Source organism: Neofelis nebulosa, chromosome X, assembly GCF_028018385.1.
Source record: "Neofelis nebulosa isolate mNeoNeb1 chromosome X, mNeoNeb1.pri, whole genome shotgun sequence".
NCBI classification, from domain to species: domain Eukaryota; kingdom Metazoa; phylum Chordata; class Mammalia; order Carnivora; family Felidae; genus Neofelis; species Neofelis nebulosa.
Genome location: NC_080800.1, coordinates 45,067,687 through 45,088,094, shown reverse-complemented (window position 1 = coordinate 45,088,094; position 20,408 = coordinate 45,067,687). Strand labels below are relative to the sequence as shown.

Below are 20,408 nucleotides of genomic sequence, written 5' to 3'. Positions count from 1 at the left end.
TTTCCCAAATTGATGCCAAACATCATTTGCATGTGCCTTGTTATCTTTATCTAAGGAGCCTATGAAATTTGTGGAAGAGCTCGGTGACCCTGAGAAACCTGTTTTGCCGCTGAGGGAACTGGTCTAGTGGTGTCCGGGCCTGTGGGTGCTCAGTGTCATTGATAAGGAAACTATCTTTCCTCCTGGGCAGGTCTGATACCTTTGTGGAAGAGAAGGGCGTCCTGCCAAAAATAGGGTTTTTGTTTGTTTGTTTGTTTGTTTGTTTTAAGAATAGGGTTCTTGGGGCGCCTGGGTGGCGCAGTCGGTTAAGCGTCCGACTTCAGCCAGGTCACGATCTTGCGGTCCGTGAGTTCGAGCCCCGCGTCAGGCTCTGGGCTGATGGCTCGGAGCCTGGAGCCTGTTTCTGATTCTGTGTCTCCCTCTCTCTGCCCCTCCCCCGTTCATGCTCTGTCTCTCTCTGTCCCAAAAACAAATAAAAAACGTTGAAAAAAAAATTAAAAAAAAAAAAAAAAAGAATAGGGTTCTTGCACAAGGAAACCAGCTCTGCAGCCAAGGACCTTCCTCAGGATCCACAATCATCAAAAGTCATGAAAGAGTTATAAATCACAATTACTCTGTTCCTTCAGAAGGACGCAAAACAGTCAACTTTCATCTGCCACAACCAGAACCAGTGTTGAATATACCAACACTGTGCCAAAGAAGCAGGGGACAGAATCCTGGGAAGAGAGCTTCTGAAATGCTGGCAGACACGATGAAATGGTGGATGAAATGGTGGAGGTGAAACAGCAGAAAGTGGAAGGGGAACAAACAGGACTGCTGGGGGCAAGTTAAGCAGGGTCGGCCTCCACTGCAGACTTTCTGGGGTGTTATCATCAATGAGCCCCAAGTTTCCACCTCGTGTAGCTACCATTAGCTTTCAGATCCTGGGCAATTTCCACTATGTCCTTGATCTCAATATCTTCCCTGAAGAAAGAGAAATAGGAATGAGGATATTTCCTTTGAAGTATTTTTTTTGTAGGATCAAATGAAAGATCAATGAAGAGCCTAGTGCAGTGGCCATCATTATGTACACTATTACTTAACATGAACCTCAACATTTATTTCAACTACATCAGTTCATTGCCTTCATTTTGTCTGTTTAATTATATAATTATCTTTTATTCCCAAAGATACAGTTTTATTTTGAAACATATTATGTAAATTATGGTACACATCCTGCACAGATAAAGCCATCCAGTGATGAATGACAAAGATCTGGAAACACCACTCTACATCCTGCTGTGCAGGAAGAACAGTGCTAGCCCTATGAGGGATCCACAAAAAATGAGGCAGACTTCTAGCCAGCAGACATCTCCCAGCTGACTAGCCTAGTTAGCATGGCAGCTGATCCATAAATGGTGCTGACACCAATGGCACCTACTAGAATAACTGCAGTTTGGAAACAGAATGTTTGCCCTACCAGTGTCACTTTCAAAGGATCAATTAACTAATTAATTCAACAAATATTCAGCGATGCCTTTCCACTTGTATCAGAAATTGTTCTGGATGGTGGACTGACAAAGAACAATGAAACATGGCCCTTGCCTTCAAGGGTGTCACAATGTAGCAAGGGAGACAGATAGGTCCATTATACCAACAGATAGGGTCCCGACGACTACAATGTGTGCTCAGCAATGTTCTGAGCTGCTCTTGCCCAGTGGGCAAGAGACAAAGATTCCTAAGATCAAGAGGTTCTAGTCAAGCAGGAGCTATGGTGGGGGGGGGAGGAGAGAGAAATAAGCAATCAACATAATAAACAAGTAAATAACACAGTGTTTTAGGTGATAAGTGTAACTAAGAGGCAATTCAGGCCAAGGTAAAGGGGATCAGGAATATGGGGTGGGGGGAGGGAGATGAATGCACTTAGCAATATACAATAGGGGTGGAGGGTGCTTACAGTTCCTTCCTGAGGATTTAGCATTCCACTCTGACATGTGACAGAGGAACACTAGAAAGGGTTTAGGTGCTGAATGAGAAGAATGCACAGGGACAATGTCAGTGAAAAGGAGAGACAGAGCAGTCAGGGAACTAGAGGTAGTGACCAAAGAAGCAGGAGAAATAAAGGAGTGCTGCCTCTTGGAGAGAACGGAAGGACTCACCTGGATTTGACATCCATTCATCTTTGTGTTCACGCCCTTGGTTGCCCATCTGTGCCATTACTCACAGAACACAGAAGTAAAAGTCCTGTATTTACCCTGTGATACACTCATGGATCAAAGGGAAAAATTTGAGAGGTATTTTTTGCTCAGATCACTTTGTATTTGGGAGATTTTACTGAATTTTCGAGCACAGACACCATATGAAGCCAATTCTGTATTTGAGGGAAAAACAGAGCATCCAAGATACACAAAGAAGCAAAGACTCTGGGAACACATGGGGAGTGATTTGAAAGACACAACTCACCCAACCTCTGCATGTGGAGATACCTATGTTCACCCATCTTTCACTTCCTATCACCGATAAAGAGTTAACAGGTACAGTAATAACTGGCCTTTGATCCACGTAGCTTCTGGAACACTCTCTCGCTCAAACAATGTATTTTGAATCCCTCCTGGACACCAAGTTCCAGGCACTGTGCTGACTCAGGGGCAACAGGTATGCTTCAGGCTGGCTCCCAGTCTTGAAATTTCTTACAAACACACAGGCCAATCATTACAGAGCTCCTTGATTAGAGTGATGACAGAATTAACGTCAAGGGAGCCTGGAAAGGAAGAAAAAGAGGGAGATAATTTAATCCCAGTGTAAAGGGAGGGTGAGCACACATGGTCAGGAATATCTTTCCAGGCAATGTGAGGTTGGTGAAGTAGGTACTTTTGTAATCCCCACTTCACAGACGAGAAATAACATAGTCAGAAATAGTCCTTTGCTAAAGGCTGCATAACTACTCGAGAGAGCCAGATTTAAAATTCTAGGTCATTTGATTTCTAAAACACTGTATGTTCTCTCATTGACTACTACTAAAATCACTGAAACGATTTACTTTAGTACATCTTTTTTTTTTTTTAAGTTTACTTATTTATTTTGAGAAAGACAGAGACAGCGCGAGTAGGGGAGGGGCAGAGATAGAGGGAGAGAGAGATTCTTAAGAAAGCTTCATGCTGCCATCACAGAGCAGGACTCAGACTCAAACTCTTGAAACCATAAGATCGTGACCCGAGCCAAAACCAAGCGTCAGACACTTAACCAACTGAATCATGCTCCTCTCCCTTTAATACATCTTGCAATCTTTTCAGGTATATTGTGGTCACTCTCCTGAAAGCTGGTTCCAGCTGTGGGTACTAAAAGGCTCTGGGAATGTCTGTAACATTCTCTATCCCAGGAAACAGTGGGTCTGGAGAGCCCATCTCTCTTAGAATTGTAGTCTATCATCTCACTAAGTAAGGTGCTCGACTTTCCACAACGATGCTTCTTGTGTTGCTGTCACTTTCCCATCTGCCTGCTCCTTCCTACCTGAGAAAAAAGGCAGAAATATGTATCGGACTGTTGGTCTCAGAACAGATCCCCCCAGTGTTAGAACATTACAGAGAAGCTATGTTCTCCTGGGTGCCTGGGTCTTCCTGGCAGGAAAAAAAAAGGAGAGAAGAGTAAGTCTGTACCACAGGAATGGCACGTACTGTGCATCTCAGCAACTCTCAACATACGTGAAATTTGTCACAGTGAAAGGAAGGGGATTACCTCTAGAGTCAGACAGACCAAGGTGTGAACCTTGGCTCCCTCACTTACTGTCTTACTTAAACCCATCTCAGCCTGTTTCTTAATCTGTTGAAGGGGAATTTTGATACTCATTGTTCAGGTTTGTTAGTAGATAAATATTAAGTGTGTAAAAACAATCAGACCATCAATAAATCAAAAGCAATGTCTAGAGTGATGACAAAATAGAATATCTTCTATTCTGTATCACTTAATTCCATTTTCTGTGTGTAGAAGTTATCGAACTTCAAGTTGTCAAGTAACATGTCAAGGTGACACACTTGATTGCTGGGAGTGAGGTAGGCACTCAGGTGTTCTTTTCCCTATATTGTGCGGGAAATGGAAAATACCTTTCTTTGAACCCAGTGACTCTTAGCAAATGAACACCTTACATAAGAAGTCAACTCTGAACATCATCAAAAAATGACACAACAAACCATAGCTCTTGGCAAAAATAATCCTTTTGATAAGACATGGTGATGTTGTGAGAGCATAGGCTGTAGAGACACGAAGACTTGAATTCAAATACAAACTGCACTCTAAGTCTTTCTCTTCTAAGAATTGCAAATAGTAACCTCCTCTTTAAGATTTAATGGGCTGTTAGTTAAATAGGATACAGAGATCAACACAGGGCTTGGCATACAGACTGTCCTCGACAACTATCAGGTTTTAATTCATCCCTTTCCAGGGCAAGTTCACTGTCAACCTTTCCAAGCAGAGGTTAAATTTCCACTATGAACCTTACTTTCCCTCTCTTTTGTTTTTGGTTGTATTTTGATGGGTGGCAGTTACTGGTTGTACCAGCCAGTTTCTGCTGCACAACAAACCATCCAAAATCTAGTGACTGTAAACAACCAATTCTTTTGGTCACAATTCCGCAGCTCGACAATTTCAGCTGGGCTTAGCTGAGTGGACCTTTTGCTGTTCTCAGAAGGTGTGTTTATGCATCTGTGGTCAGTGCCCTGTCTGCTAGAAGGCTCTGCTGGGGGCTAGATGGTCTATGACGGCTTCACCCACCCACATTTCTGGCAACTGGTTCACTGTCAGCTATGGTGAAGGGGATGCATGGGCCCCGGGTGTCTCATCACCCACCTAACTCATGCTTCTTGTTATCTTGTGTCAAGAGCAGCAAGAGAGGGCAAACTCCGGTGTGCAAGCAGTTTTCAATTCTCTGCTTGCTTCACACTTGCTATTGTTCCACTGGACATAGCAAATTTCCTCGCCAAGGCCAAGGACAATGTGGGAGGAGATACAGGCAGGCATTCACATATTACAGTTGTTACTGTAACAGTCTACTGTTAAAATAGTTTGTGAAATGACCATGTTTATCATCAGAAAAATAGTTAACTATGGGTACACCAGATACTAGAATGCAGTCTCTCGAAAAGGATTTTTATTCTTCTGTAGAAAAAAATCAAAGCTATCTTGCCCTATTCTCTAATAGGTGAATAATAAAATCATTGTATGAAATTCTAAAAAAAAAAACACATTTGAAAATATTCTGGAATTGTACTAAATCTGTAAGCTGTGGATCTCTTTATCCGGAAGTGTGCTATGACTTTGCCAGTAGGAACCCAGCCCGTACCTCTCTCCATACTATAAAGTTGCTCTACTCTCCCTTCCAAAAAAATATGCCTCCACCAGAAGCCTACTGCATAGGCACACTCTGATGTGCAAGTTATGGACTAGACTAGAAGGCAGCACCTCTGCTGAGACAAGGACAAGGAGATAGGTACTGGTAATAGTGAAGGAACTTGTGATGTGGCTGGGGCCGAGTTGGGCCACTCCTTCCCGCAGACACCAGCCCAATCTCCCAGCTTTGCTAGAGTTCCTCTTGATTCATTCAAATCATCTTTCAAAGCTGAGTCCAAGTTCTATCATTTCCTACTACAATGTCTTTACCTACGCTGTTCAGGATCCCTTGGTATTTTATTTATTGTGTGGTGGCTGATAACTGCTACTATGAATGCCATCATTTCCCCATTATATTTTCTATATGATTATTGCTGGCATACATGAAAGCTTTGGTATTTTCAATATTAGTATTTCATTCTACCACTTAAAGGAATTCACTCTTATATCATTTCTTAGGCTTTTCCCAAGAATATAATCCCATCGCTTGGAAATAATGAAAATGTTGTCTTCTTTACTAAAACAATACTTTTTTTTTCTCTTTACAATCTAATTGCACTGGAACGACCATCTAAAGCGAGCTTTAATAATATTGGTGATAATAGGTATATTTGCCTAAATCCTGATTGTGATGGAATTTTTTTCTAGTTGTTCGACATCACTGGTGTATTTGTGTATTAGACACACTGAGGACTACAACCTTCTAATATCTATTTTCCCAGTTTGTTTTTAATTACGGGGTGTCACATTCCTTCAAATGTTCTTTCATCGTCCATTTATCCTTAAAATATGGTCAGTAGTAGTAGTATCTCTATTGGTTGAAGTCATTCTCTTTATGTCTCCATTCTATCATTTTCTTCATATGCAACCCACACATTTGTGTCATATTATGCTCTAGATATCACAGGTGTCTGTTGCCACTGGGAACAGGATCGTTTGTATGAGCTATTCTGGGTATAAATGGAGTAGAGCAGACCCTGGGAAGCTGATCTAACTTGTTATTTAAAACTGGGGCTGTATGTTTCCTCAGTACTTTGCACTTACATTTCAGATTCAGTTTCCCTTTGATGCAGGGATTCTTTCACTGGAAAAGTGAGTTTTCAAGATCCTGCTTGCTTGATGCCAGCAGAGGGTCTGTGGGTAAGAGAGAGGCAGAGATGCCTAAGTTGCAGTATGGCAAAAGTTGGGGGACATCAGAGGCCTTCTCCATAAGGCTACTGTTAGAGCAGGGAAACAGTAAGAAAAAATGAAAAAGTGGGGGAAGCCTTTGGGGTTGTTACATATTGGGCTGTGAGGGGCCACTTCCTGGCCAAGAGGACAGCTTGAGCACACAAAGAGGTGACAGAGCACCAAGTGGCCTTGTTGGAGGCCCATCCCAGAAGGCTTGTAAACATCACACTGTAAAATGAGAAGGGATTTCCATAGGCATGTTTTCCAAAACCCCAAGCTGTACTTCTCAATGAGAAAGAGAGAGGAGGGTGGAGTGGGTGGAGGGTGGAGACTGTTGGCATTTAATAAAAGGCTAATTGGGGTGGTTCTGCAGCTGTTGGGTGAATAGGACTCCAAGTACAAAGGGCTGAAACAAGTAGGAGAGAAGTTTACTGATAGGAAACTGAGGAAAGATGTCAGTAGGGGTTCAAGAATAGTGTTAAGTGATGGGCTGTGCCAACATGCCAGGCAAGGTGAAGAACCTGCCACGCCGAATAAAGGAAACCTCATTTTGGAAGGTGGGGGGGGGGGAGTGCGGTGGGGGTGGGGGGAGCAGGGCAGAGGGAGAGAGAGAGAATCGTAAGCAGTCTCTACACTCAGCGCAGAGCAAGACTGTGGCTCGGTCTCACCATCTTGAGATCAAGACCTGAGTGGGAATCCACAGCTGGAGGCTTAACTGACCTTGCCACCCAAGTGCCTCAAGGAAACCTTATTAAAATGGGAGTCCATAGGCCAGCAGGGGGAGCTTTCACACCCTACCACTGCAATCAATTGTGGACCCCAACAAGGACAAACAGTGCCTTGAATTCCCAGCAGGAAGAAGTTTACTTTCCTACTCCAGCAGGAGGAAGGAGGAATTTCTCCTGCCCCAGCAACAAGCTCAGCCAATAGGAAAATACCACAACTCTGCCACTTGAGAAACTGTCATCACTCTGAACTGTCGTTTTCCTGCAATGGACTTTTCCTTCTCAGGAATCCCTCCCAACTTCCTCTTTTTCCTACAAAGGAAGGTTCCCCTGCTCGGATCTCCAGACTTGTCCAAGGTGTGCCACGCTTTGCGTGTCCCGAATCGCAATTCCTCTGCTACTCCCAAATAACCCCATTTTGCTGATAAACGAACTGGCTGTTTGACCTTCAAGGTGGACAAACCCGTTGAAGAAATAGAACGGCATGCTATGACTCAGCAAAGATTAGGTACTGTTTTGCCAGGAATACTGAGGGTCATTTAGACAACCCTGGGCCCTCCTAAAACGTAAGGAGGTACCATTTGTTACGGACAGTGATGATGCCCTTTACCTTATCGCGGGTAAAATAAGTGCACGTGTTTCATGCAACCTGCTGGGCAGGGTGAGGAGAAACGTCTGGCCGCGCCACGGCCAAGTTCGACTCAAAAGGCACACGTGGAAACGATCCCGGCCCAAGTCACGGTGCAGGGATTGGCGAACCGAAGTCCCGCTGGCAGGAGATTCCCAGCCCGCGAGGTGCGGGGCGCCTGCGCAGTGGGCCCCCGGCGCCGCCGCGCGCGCTGCGGGAGCCACGAGACCCCCGCCCCCGCCCCTCGCCCTCCAACGTGAACGCGCACGTGAATGGGGACACGGACGCGCACGCGAATGCGCCTCACCTCGCTCAACCCCTGCCCGGCGGCTGAGGAGGGAGGGGGGCGCGCGCGGGAGTCGCGGGTGGGCTCTGTGCGGAGTGGCGGACCCGCTGGCGGCGGCGCGGGGCCGGGGTCGCGGGCTCCGGCTCCGGCGCGGGCGCGGGGGCGGCGGCGGCGGCGGCGCTCGGGACCCTCTGGCCGCACGGGGGGACGAACTGACTGACGTATCTCGCCCGCCCCCGTCCCCGCCCCCGCCCCTGCCTCATCTACCCGGGGCTCCTGGCCAGAGCGCTTTCTCTCGCTGCTCCTCTCTTCGGCCCTTTCTCTCTCTGGCACCTCGGGCGGCTGCGGTGGCGGCGGCGACAGCGACCCCAGCAGCAGCGAGCGGCGGGAGCGGGCGGCCGTGACGATGAAGTGCAAGCCCAACCAGACGCGCACCTACGACCCGGAGGGGTTCAAGAAGCGGGCAGCGTGCCTGTGCTTCCGGAGCGAGCGCGAGGACGAGGTGCTGTTAGTGAGTAGCAGTCGGTACCCGGACCGCTGGATCGTGCCGGGCGGGGGCATGGAGCCCGAGGAGGAGCCGGGCAGTGCGGCTGTCCGAGAGGTGTTCGAAGAGGCGGGAGTCAAGGGGAAGTTAGGCCGGCTCCTGGGCATTTTCGAACAGAACCAAGACCGCAAGCACAGAACGTACGTGTACGTACTGACCGTCACCGAGATTCTGGAGGATTGGGAAGATTCGGTTAGCATTGGAAGGAAGCGAGAGTGGTTCAAAATCGAAGATGCGATCAAGGTTCTCCAGTGCCACAAGCCCGTGCATGCCGAATATCTGGAGAAACTAAAGCTGGGCGGTCCCCCAACCAATGGAAACTCGGTGGCCCCGTCTCTGCCACAGAGCGATCCCTAGTATGTACCGCTCCTGCACAGACTTCTGCTTTCCGCCTACCTTAGAATAAATAGTGCCCGGAGCACCTCTGCTGCCTAGTGCGGTCTCTCGGGGAGGAGGGGGGCTTCTTTTGTTTCCTTGGCAGACCTCTGAATCACGCTTGCAAACTGTCTCAGTTGCCAGGCACTGTTTTCAGACAATTTGCACGTTTTTCAGATGCTTTGAAAATCGCTGCTTCGTAGGACTGTAACAGATTTCGGTAAGCCTAAACCACGTGGGTTTGTTTGTTTGTTTGTTTGTTTTTTAAAGGTGCCTTAACTGCTTGCTCAGCTCTTAGTGTGTGTGTGTGTGTGTGTGTGTGTGTGTGTGTGTGTGTACAAGTGTGTTCACGCTGTGGGTTCTTTTCTTTTACGTTTCCACACACGTGTGTATGTGCACGTGTGCATTTTTGGTACCATAGCCTTGCGGTTTGTTTTGTAGTGAAGGCCTTTTAAATCTGAACATCTTGGTGGTGTGGCATCTTTAATTTTTTTTTTTCTTAACCTCCTTTCTCATTCACAGCATTAGCGCCAGCCCTTCTGTGATGGCAATTGGTTTAAAGATCATTGATGGATTTTTTTTTTTTTAATATTTAAGAAATTTCACATCTTGTGGTCTTTCCTTACTGGGCAATAATTTTGTGTTCAGTGATGTGATCTAATTTGGCCTTTTCAGAAGTTTCTTTACTCATAGGTACATAATTTGATTTTCAAAAAAATTTCACCAGTGGTAATTTTTTGCTGCTTATTTGAAGTGGCCATTTCCCATACAGCCCAAATGTACTTTAACAAATATTACTTTAGACAGTGAATATCTTCTTGGATAAGTATTGTTAACCAAACACATCCTGATGTGTACATGTTATCATGAAAACTGTGTTCATAGGGAGTGATTTCGTGTTCAACTTGCAATTTCATTGCCCATTTCTTAATACCCTAGAATAACCATGGTTCTCCCAATATTAACTAGTCTTTGAAAGAAAGTTATTTCACATATTTGAATTGAGGGGACATTCCAGTTAACCTTCCTGACTACCAATAACCATACGCATGGAATTTATATGGTGATTACATTCCAATCCAGTGATGTACCTTTCTTGATACTTGGCTGGTACAGACTTCTTAAACTGTCAGGACACCTGAACAATCTCTATCAAAGATTTAGGATAAATGTTTTCTGTCACAAGACAAACTCTTTTGGGTGCCAAACTAAAAACTCATACATTTGCCTTGTTAACTTGCCTAGGACCACGACTCTCAGCTAATTTTGGGGGGATCACTTTTATGTACTCTGTATTAAAAAATTTTGAAAGTCTTGATTCTTCTTAGAACTCCTTATCTTCTCTTAGGAAGGTTGAGAAAAAGTCTATATTGTGAAGAGAGTATAGGTGGGTGATATCTTTTTACATATAATAACTAACAACTAGAAAATATTCTATAGGCTAGTAATAAATATAAGTGGGTAATAACTATAATTCAAATATTTTGTTATTTTGCATAGTAACATTTTAAAAAGAATACAAACGCTGGCTGGTAGTATTGACTCTTGTTATATTTTTTAAAACTTTGATGCATTTGTTTTTTTTAAATCTTTGCCATATATAAATATGTCTGAATAAAGCACATATTTAAGAAAAATTAATATTATCAAAGGAATGAGTAGAAAACCAATGGCTTTTAAAAAACAATTATATAAATTCATATTGTAAATTATGCAGATCATCTGTTTTTCAAAAATATATTTCTTTATACAGAAAGACATAATTAAAAAAAAAACTTTCTAAATCCTACCTCTTGGCCTTTTATTACAATAGTCCAAATCAACTAATAGATATTCCTGGTAACTTGAGATTTTTCAAGGTATACACTAATAGCAAAGGAACTGGATCATTGCTTTACACCTGTTTCGTACATAAGACTGCCCTCATCTAAAATGCTGCCACAGGGGCACCTGGGTGGCTCAGTCGGTTGAGCATCCTACTTCAGCTTAGGTCATGCTCTCACGGTTTGTGGGTTCAAGCCCTGCGTTGGGCTCTGTGCTGACAGCTCAGAGCCTGGAGCCTGCTTCGAATTCTGTGTCTCCTCCTCTCTCTGCCCCTCCCATGCTCATGCTCTGCCTCTCTCTGTCTCTGAATAATAAATAAATGTTTAAAAAAATAAAAATAAAAAATAAAAAAATAAAAATACTGCCACAAATACCTGGGTATAACCTATACATGGAATTCTTAGAGAGAATAATGCACAATCTCATGTTTTGACTTTTGAACTATGTATTTGGCAAATGTAGATAGTATAGTGTTGATATTAATCAAATCTTAAGAATTGTTAGCCTGTAAATATTTGCTGTATTTTATTTAGAAACATTTGGATTGAGGTCTATCACTTGCTAGAATTTTCTTCACTGCCAAGGTCTTTAATTTTTGTAATTTGTAAAACTTCCAAGGCTTGCACTTCTTTTCTTTTAATGTTTATGAGAGAGAGAGAGAGTGAGAGTGAAGGAGGGGCAGAGAGAAGCTGGAGACACAGAATCCAAAGCAGGCTACAAGCTGTCAGCACAGAGGCTGACGTGGGGCTCGAACCCACAAACCAGGAGCTCATGACCTGAGCCAAAGTACAACACTTAACTGACTGAGCCATCCAGGTGCCCCCCAAGGCTTGCATTTCTAAGTTGTAGCAGAACATTTTACAGTTATCACAATAAGTTAAGCTTTCAGATTCACATAGGCAGTTCTTGTTATATATGCTTCTGGAGTTCAGTCTAGAAAAATTTAAGTGAAAGAACCCAAGCCTTTCATTTTTTTTTAATTTTTAAAGGTTTATTTATTTACTTTTTAGAGAGAGACTGTGAGCTGGGAAAGGGCAGAGAGAGGGAGAGAGAGAGAATCCCAAGCAGACTACACATTGCCAGCAGGGAGCCCAATGCAGGGCTCAAACTCATGAACCGTGAGATCATGGCTTGAGATCTAGAGTCAGATGCTTAAGTGACTAAGCCACCCGGGCGCCCAAAGAACCCAAAAAGCCGTTCACTTTAAAAGAGAAATCCAAACAATTCAGGCCAAAACAGTTGACACAGAGCTAACAAACCTAATTGTGTCAATGACTTACATCCTCTAAGAGTTTGATGCACAGTTGAATTTTTTTCCCTGGAGAGTCAGTATATAGCACCCATATTATTTATGTGATGATTTCACAAAAAATGAACAGATGAATCTTTCTGCTCATACCTCCCCCCCAATAAACAGAGCATTGATCAAAGATAATTAAGACTTTAAAATATGAGGTAGAATTTGTTTCTAGCATGTTTTTGTAAACGCTGGGTTTCCCGCCCCTCACCCCCAACTGGACAAGTACCTATTATCTTTTTAAAAACATTTTTAAAAGACATGTTGGAGTAAAGGTAATATCGATATGCTTGATATATAAATTTCCCTGGATGTATAGAGTATTATATTTTCTAAGAAACCTATTTTTTGTGTATCAAATCACTGTTGGAAGAACTAACTCTGAAAGGGATGGGGGTAGCTATAAATACTATGAATTCCTTTGTAGGGTTTCATAAGAGAATTGTAAAGATTTCAACATTTTTGTATTAAGAAACATCAAATAAGAAAGAGTGTGTGTGTGTGTGTGTGTGTGTGTGTGTGTGTTTAAGAGCAGGAACAGGCAGTTTTTAAAGTAGCAACATTAGAGGGCCTTTCTGGGACAGATGGTTTAAAGCGCTCTGAAGCTGGAGCTGCTCCTCTCACTTCCCATTAAATGGAGTCCAATTGTAAGAAAGACAATTCCTTTATCAAAAGTTGTTAACTGGGAAAAGTGAGGTGAAAAATCTGCCTTAGAGCCTAAGTACGAACAGCTGGCTAGAGTTTTCTTTTTCAGGGTCCCTTTTGTGGAAGCACCAAGAGAAACAGGAAATATTTTCAGGACCATTCTAGTATTGTACTCATCTTTCTGAATGATTGTTGGCCTGTTAGACTACGAACTCTTTGAGGTGTAGGACCCAGCCTGAATCCTGTCCATATTCTCAGAGCCTAGAAGAGTGGCCAGAGTTTGGAGACATTTGTCACTGAACCACAGATTAGAAATGTCTACTACTAGTGTATTCTTGATTTCTTAGCTTCATGTTTTATCTGGACAGTCTCTTATTTTCACCTGGCCTCAGAGTGGAACTGCATTGGATAATTCACTGAAAGCTTTTACAAGAGTCTCAATAAATATTTGTTGACTGGAGGAATTGATAAACCAATAAAACTATTAATAAGATTTTTTTTTAGGTGAGTGGCACAGATGTGATTCAGATGTACTTTGAAAGAAATATGTGCACCCAATGATGAATGGAATTGTGAAACACAGATGAGCTCTTTCACACTCCCGAGGACAAGCTCATCCTATGCTTTTGAACACTTCTCTGTTTATTGCAATGACCGTTCTCCAGATTGTTGCACTACCACTATCTCTGTATGAACTTCTATTTTGGCACCTATGGCCTTTTTTTGTGCTTTTATGATTATCTGTATTTCCCACCAGCTTGGTTATAGTGCAAGGACCTTGTTTCCTTAGTCTTTTTATGTATCTAGCATGCAAGACATCACTTGAAATATGGTAGATATTACTGAAGATTTGTCTAAATAATATTTTGTAATGATACAGAGTATCATGTAAAGCATTCACCTTCTAATCTGGTGTTAGCACACTAAATTGCTGTCTAGCATATACATGTTTTTTGTATATTAGGTGTCACATACCGTTTCTAGGCCATGAAATATTAGAAAGCAAAACTTCTTACTCCTATGTCTCTATCATCCCAGACATGTGCCTCCTAATGGTAGTATACTACACCACCTATGAAATATATTTGCCACAATTTTGAACCTAAATCAACCTGTGCCTCTAGACATTCCTGATCTATAGAAAATACAGGAAATAGAGAAACATTACAGCCCAGAGTTGATGTCTGCAGAATCCAGGCTGTAGGAAACTGTAGGACAAATGATCCAGTTTCTTCAGTAAACGGATCGCCAGGATGAAAGAAAGAAATGGAAGAAGAACGTATAGATTAAAATGGACTTGAGACATATAAATCAATTGTAATATATGGATATTTTTGGGATCCTGATTTGACCAAACTGTAAAATAAATACATTTATGAGACAATCCAGATAATTATAAAATTGACTTGATATTTGATATTCATTGGGATAATGGAGATTATGTCAAAAACAAGAGTCCTTAACTTTTAGAGATCCATTCTTAAATATTTATGGTTGAAATGATATCTGGAATTTGCTTCATAATAAGTGGATGTTAAGTGCATAGATCAATATAACAAGATTGGCCTTGACTTGATTTAAAGCTGGGTGATGGTTAAATGATGGTTCATTATATATATATATTCTTCTCTACTTTTGTATGTTTGACATTTTCCATAATAAAAAGTTAATGAAAATAGTTTTCAGAGTTCTTGTTAAAGCTAGTATATAAGGCACAGAGAAAAAAGAGGAGGAAGAAAAATTTTAGATTGTGTAGAGAATGTTTGCTCTGAGGTGCCTCTTCTAGGCCAGGAAGTCAAATGCCCAAAAAGAGAGGGCTGACAAACTCTGGAGTGGCTAGTGTTTATCTTGCTACAGACCACTGTCAGCAGGTTTTTTTTTCCCTCTTAATTTGGCTCATTTAAATAGGAAGAGTTAAATTCTTATTTATTGGAAAATGGGAATGGATTCTCCTATTGAGCAGGATATTTGACACAGTGTAGTTCATATCACTGTGAAAGAGCAAAGGGATGGAGTCTCCAGGGAACAAATTTACGGAATTTTATAAAAATCAATAAAATGCCATTTTCAAATAGTATTTTTTTAGGAGAATAGTGGCTGTAAACTTGTTAGTTGCATACTCATTAACTGTATATTTTAAGGTAGGTGACACAGGAAAGTAAGCACACACTCCTGACTGCAGATATTCCTTCTGCTTTGCACTGTGTTTAGAATTCCTGTAAAGGCTAAAGCCTGCTAAGCCAGAGTTAGTGAAGCTGTGCTGAAATCAACAGACACGTGGTCTGTCCCAACTTTTGCGGGTAAAGAAGGAGCAGACAGGAAGAAAAACATTGAAGGTCTCTTCTAAGAAAGATGAATACCTTTGTACGTGTGAAGAACTGTAAAGCTGAAGCTGCTCATTCTGCTACTCTCAAAGTGTTTCAATTCCAAGAGCAAGCAGTTCCCCAGAAACAGCTGTTTCCTGGAAAAGGATAGATGAAAGGTTTACCTTAGAGTGCACCTTACTCCCCCCACAGCTGGACAGAGCTTTCCCTTCCAGGATTCCTCTGCTAAAAGGAACGGAAAAATTCCATAAAATTTTTCATCCATATTTTCCTGGAAGTCGTTTCTTATCTTGAGTTTACTCTGATTTTAGTAGGTTTTTAAAATTTGGAGGCAGAAAGCACCAGGGGAATGGAACTGTTGGTGGTGGTTGTAAATTAAAACAAACAGTGGCTTGGAATCCAATAGGCCATGGCTCAAAACCGGTTGTGTGCCCTCTTCCAAGTTACTTTACCTCTGTAATCTTCAATTTTCCCTTCCATAAAATGGGGGCAATCATAGACCCTACCTTTGCAAACAGCACTGCTTCTGAGAAGCCCTTCTTGATCTCTTGGGGGTACAGTATACTACTGTGTTTCCAGGTACCCCACTACTTTGTTATTTCATAGTTCTTACCAAAATTACATTATACTTCTTAGCCTAAATGTTTCTGCCTTCTGAACTCTGCAGTCCCCTGGCTTTGGGACTGAGACTAGATTGTCTCTGTGTCCACAGTCTGGCACAGAGCCTGGAACATGGTATCCCACAGGTGCTCATAACACATTTGTTATAAAAATGATTGTCATACCTCCTACTTGTCAAAAATATATTGGTGTTATTTTACCAGGTATTTGCTGGAAAATGTGAAAATTGAGATGCCATAAGACTGGTCTATACTCAAATTTCTCTTAATTGGGAAAAAAAATTTGTCTATCAATCATGGTTCCATTTTTCAGAATCTTCCAGTAACAATTATTCCTAACTTCTTAGCTTCATAAAGTACTATGGGATAATACAAATGTTTGAAAGACATGGTAAGCCCTTGGTATTTATTCAGTTTAGTAACTAGTAAATGAATATAATTATGCCAATTATTTTATGGATAAAAGATAGCAATTAGGATTATATGGTAACAAATTCACATATACAAGACAAGGCAAGTCCAAGGCCTGACTGATTCTACTGGTAAAGATATAATGAGCTACTTTAAGATTTAGTGTATTACTTAAATATACAATGCAAAGAAGAATGAACAAATGGTGCCAGCTCCCCAGGTTCTTGTCCCACATACCCTAAATGAAAACAAAGAAATAAAAGGGATTGTATGTGAATAGAAATTTTTCCAAAGAAAACCTACAGATGGCTAACAGACAAATGAAAATATGTTCAACATCACTCATCATCAGGGAAATACAAATCAAAACTACAATGAGATATTACCTCACACCTGTCAGAATGACTAAAATTAACAACACAGGAAACAACAGGTGTAGGCAAGAATGCAGAGAAAGGGGAACCCTCTTGCATGGTTGGTGGGAATGCAAACTGGTGCAGCCACTCTGGAAAAATAGTATGGTTCCTCAAAAAGTTAAAAGTAGAACTATTCTACGGCCCAGCAATTGTACTACTAAGTATTTGCCCAAAGGATACAAAAATATGATTCGAAGGGGTACATGCACCCCAATGTTTATAGCAGCCTTATCAACAATAGCCAAACTATGGAAAAAGCCCACATGTCCATCAACTGGTGAATGGATAAAGATTATATATATGTATGTGTATACATATATATATATACACACACATATACATAAAACAGAACTTGACTCAGCCATAAAAAAGAATGAAATATTGCCATTTGCAACAATGTGGAGGGAGCTAGAGAGTATTATGCTAAGTGAAATAAGTCATACAAATACTATATGATTTGACCCATATTCAGAATTTAAGAACCAAAACAAATGGAGAAAAAAGAGGCAAACCAAGAAACAGACTCTTAGCTATTGAGAACAAACAGATGGTCACTGGAGGGGAAGTGGGTGGGGGGATGGATTATATAGGTGATAGGTATTAAGGAGTACACCTGTTTTGATGAGCATTGGGTGTTGTATGGAAGTGATGAATCACTAAATTCTATACCAGAAACTAATATTGCACTGTGTTAACAAGCTGGAATTTAAATAAAAACTTGGGGGAAAAAGAGGGGGGTGCTATATGACTGTGTTCTGGGAGGCCACAGGGCATTTAACTTAGATTAGCTGCAGTTCAAACCTATATGAATACATGCAAGTGTGCCAGACACCATGGAGATTCCACAATTCCACTTTCCTATCACATATCCCACTAGGAATTCTGTCTATAAACAGGCCACCAGTTGTGACTACTCTGCAGATACAGAATGGGCCCCACCCCTATCCAAAATTTAGTTCAGATGTTTAGACTGATGATGTCACTTACACACCAAGAGGATATTCAAAGGTTTATTACTCACATAATGAGGCTTTACAGGGAACGCAGAACAGGCTTCCAAAGCTGGTGTGAAAATGTCTTGAGAAAACAAGGAAAGGAGATTGGCTTGGATTTTTGTTGTGGCTAGAGGGTGACACCGAGCTGAAGGCTCTGATACACAGCCAGGGGCATGAATGGTTTGAAACTCTCTGCCATCAAAGGAGAGCGCACCCAGGGTTTTTATTAGCTTGCCCAGATGTACAGCTGAAAGGGAAGAGTGAGGTGTGATGTTTCAGAGCTGTCAGCAAACATCAAAATAAAATGGAGACATACTTTATTAAAATTCATCCCTGATGTTTGATGACTAAAATGTATTGTTTCTTTAATTGAATCTGAGCAGGTTTAATAAGCCATTAAGGTATTCTGTGAGGTCTGGAGCCTGAGGCCTGTAAGGACAATGAAATGTCCGTCAAATGTCTTGCCCAGCTTGTGTATTCTGAGAAATGAAATGAATACCTTGGTCATAGTCAGCAATGCCAAGAACTCTGAAGGGGATAAGGACTCTATTGATGAGGGCTTGTATTATAGCTTCAGTATATGTAGAGATGTGTGTGGATGTTAATTTATATTTTCTTGTTTGTGAAGCAAGAGATTCCCAGAGTCTTTACCCCAAAAGGGACTTTTTTTTCTTTTTTTCCTTTTTTTAAATTTATTTTTTTTAACTTACACCCAAGTTAGTTAGCATAGAGTGCAATAATGATTTCACGAGTAAAATCCAGTGACTCATCCCCTACATATAACACCGAGTGCTCATCCCAAAAGTGTCCTCCTTAGTGCCTCTTGCCCATTTAGCCAATCCCCTCACTCACAACCCCTCCAGCAACCCTCATGTTGCTCTCTATATTTAAGACTCTTTTACGTTTTGTGTCCCTCCCTGTTTTTATATTATTTTTTGCTTCCCTTCCCTTATGTTCATCTGTTTTGTATCTTAAATTCCACATATGAGTGAAATCATATGATATTTTTCTTTCTCTGACTAATCTTGCTTAGCATAATACACTCTAGTTCCATCCACATTGTTGCAAATGACAAGATTTCATTTTGTTTGCCAAGTAATATTCCATTACACACACACACACACACACACACACACACACACCCCACATCTTCCAAAAGGGACAATCTTGAATTAAAAAAATTTATGTTGCTGCCATTGGCCAAACCAGATAACCAGGCCATTGAAAATGGCCTAGGGGTCTAAAAATTTGCAGAAGTGAGGCACCTGGGTGGCTCAGTCAGTAAAGACTCTGACTCTTGATCTCAGCTCAGGTCATGATCTCATGGTTCGTGGGATTAAGCCCCATATTAGGCTCCGTGCTGACAGCATGGAGCCTGCTTGGGATTCTCTCTCTCTCTCTCTCTCTCTCTCTCTCTCTCTCTCTCTCTCTCCCCTCTCCTGTTCCCTCTTCCCCCAGCTCAAAATAAATAAATAAACATTTTTAAAAAATATTTAAAATTTTCAGAAGGGGCCAATTATTGCCCAGGGCATCCAGTGCTAAAACAACTGCCTGAAGTTTGGCTAATTGTGCTGATCTTTGAGTCTAGTACTTTGTCAGATACATATGGGTTAAGAGATGAAAAGCAGAAATAATCCACTTAGTTCCATCATGTTTGATTATGACAGTATATCCATAAAGCAAGCTCCCACTGCTATCCACTACATTGATCCCAAGATGATCTTCAGGTAACCAAGGGGTGACATCTTCCAGTACCATGACATCTGGCAAGAGGCTGAAGACAGGGAAGACCATTGCCATGTGCAAGTGTGATATGCTAGAGGACTCAGGTTTGGCCCCATACCATAGCAAAGAGGCTTTGGTGACTGATGAGTCTGCAGGGCACCTCTTCCAAGGCCTAAGGCATAATTAGCTGGATATGGAGGGTCAAAAACTCAGGGCCTGTGAGAGCCTCTACTTCCAGGAGATCCCAGTATTCAGCCAGCAATTGCATTCTAATGATACATAACATGGGAACTAGTAGTGCAGTTTCTTGTGTCAAAATGCCACAGGCAATTTATGGCTATCGCGGTTGGTGCAGAGATTCTAAGATGCTTAAGAGTAGGTTGCTAAGCCTTAAAGTGAAAGTCTCTGGGAGACACTAATAGGAGTGCCTATATTTGTTAGGGGGTGGGGATGCCATTCAAGTTGAACCTATTTGCAGAAAACAGCATAAATAGGCTAAAATAAAATTTGAGGAATATGTTACCTCCAGAACCCAAAAAGGATTAAAAGATTTTGGGCTTGTTTTAATGTGAGTGCTGAGAGGGTGAGTTGTGCTTTTTTGGCAGTGTCAAGAATTGGAAGCTCTCAGATTACTAATTTTCAGGAACTTATCTGAAATGGTGAGACATTGCACTTAAGTGTGGGTCAATGGCCCCCACACTTTTTTGTGAACACCTTTTTGAATATTTGAATATCCTGAATGAGTGTTTCTAAGGAATCCCCTCAGAAGAGAATGGCATCAATGCAATGGCATCAATGGCATATTTGTGCCCCTGGAGAAAGCTGTGTTCAGTTAAGGTCTTGCCTGCGAAGACTGTGTGAGATAGAAGAACTGTCGAGGTACCCTATGGGTAGCCAGGTAAACGTGTATCATTTCCCTTTGAAAGGGAAGGAAAACTGGGGTGAGAAGCATTTGAAATAGGCACTAAGCAGAACATATTGGCCAAATCTATAATAGAAAAATATTTATCAGTTGCTGATTGTACAAGGTCAGTAAGTTCCATAATATTAATTATGGGGGCT

General features: G+C 41.8%; 1 protein-coding gene and 1 long non-coding RNA gene across 5 annotated transcripts; one reads left to right on the top strand and one right to left on the bottom strand.

The window, feature by feature from the left end:
* Positions 1-511: 511 nt before the first annotated feature.
* On the bottom strand, positions 512-8,341 carry LOC131502360 (uncharacterized). 2 transcript variants are annotated; one of them, XR_009257022.1, is made up of 5 exons: positions 8,192-8,341; positions 6,406-6,495; positions 3,490-3,596; positions 2,443-2,740; positions 512-963 (listed from the first exon to the last, which is right to left on the bottom strand). It is a non-coding gene; the product is annotated as an uncharacterized LOC131502360 (long non-coding RNA). The 2 variants fall into 2 exon arrangements; XR_009257021.1 differs by lacking the exon at positions 8,192-8,341 and adding an exon at positions 7,867-8,134.
* Positions 8,342-8,383: 42 nt separating this feature from the next.
* On the top strand, positions 8,384-14,533 carry LOC131502359 (diphosphoinositol polyphosphate phosphohydrolase 3-beta). Of its 3 annotated transcripts, none has more exons than XM_058713100.1 (2): positions 8,384-9,070; positions 13,360-14,533. In XM_058713100.1, coding segments are annotated over exons 1-2 (495 nt in total). In that variant the 5' UTR covers positions 8,384-8,576; the 3' UTR covers positions 13,361-14,533. The 3 variants fall into 3 exon arrangements, with proteins under 3 accessions (XP_058569083.1, XP_058569082.1, XP_058569080.1); XM_058713099.1 differs by having other exon boundaries at positions 8,384-9,309; XM_058713097.1 differs by having other exon boundaries at positions 8,384-9,309; positions 12,965-14,533.
* The last annotated feature ends 5,875 nt before the right edge of the window (positions 14,534-20,408 follow it).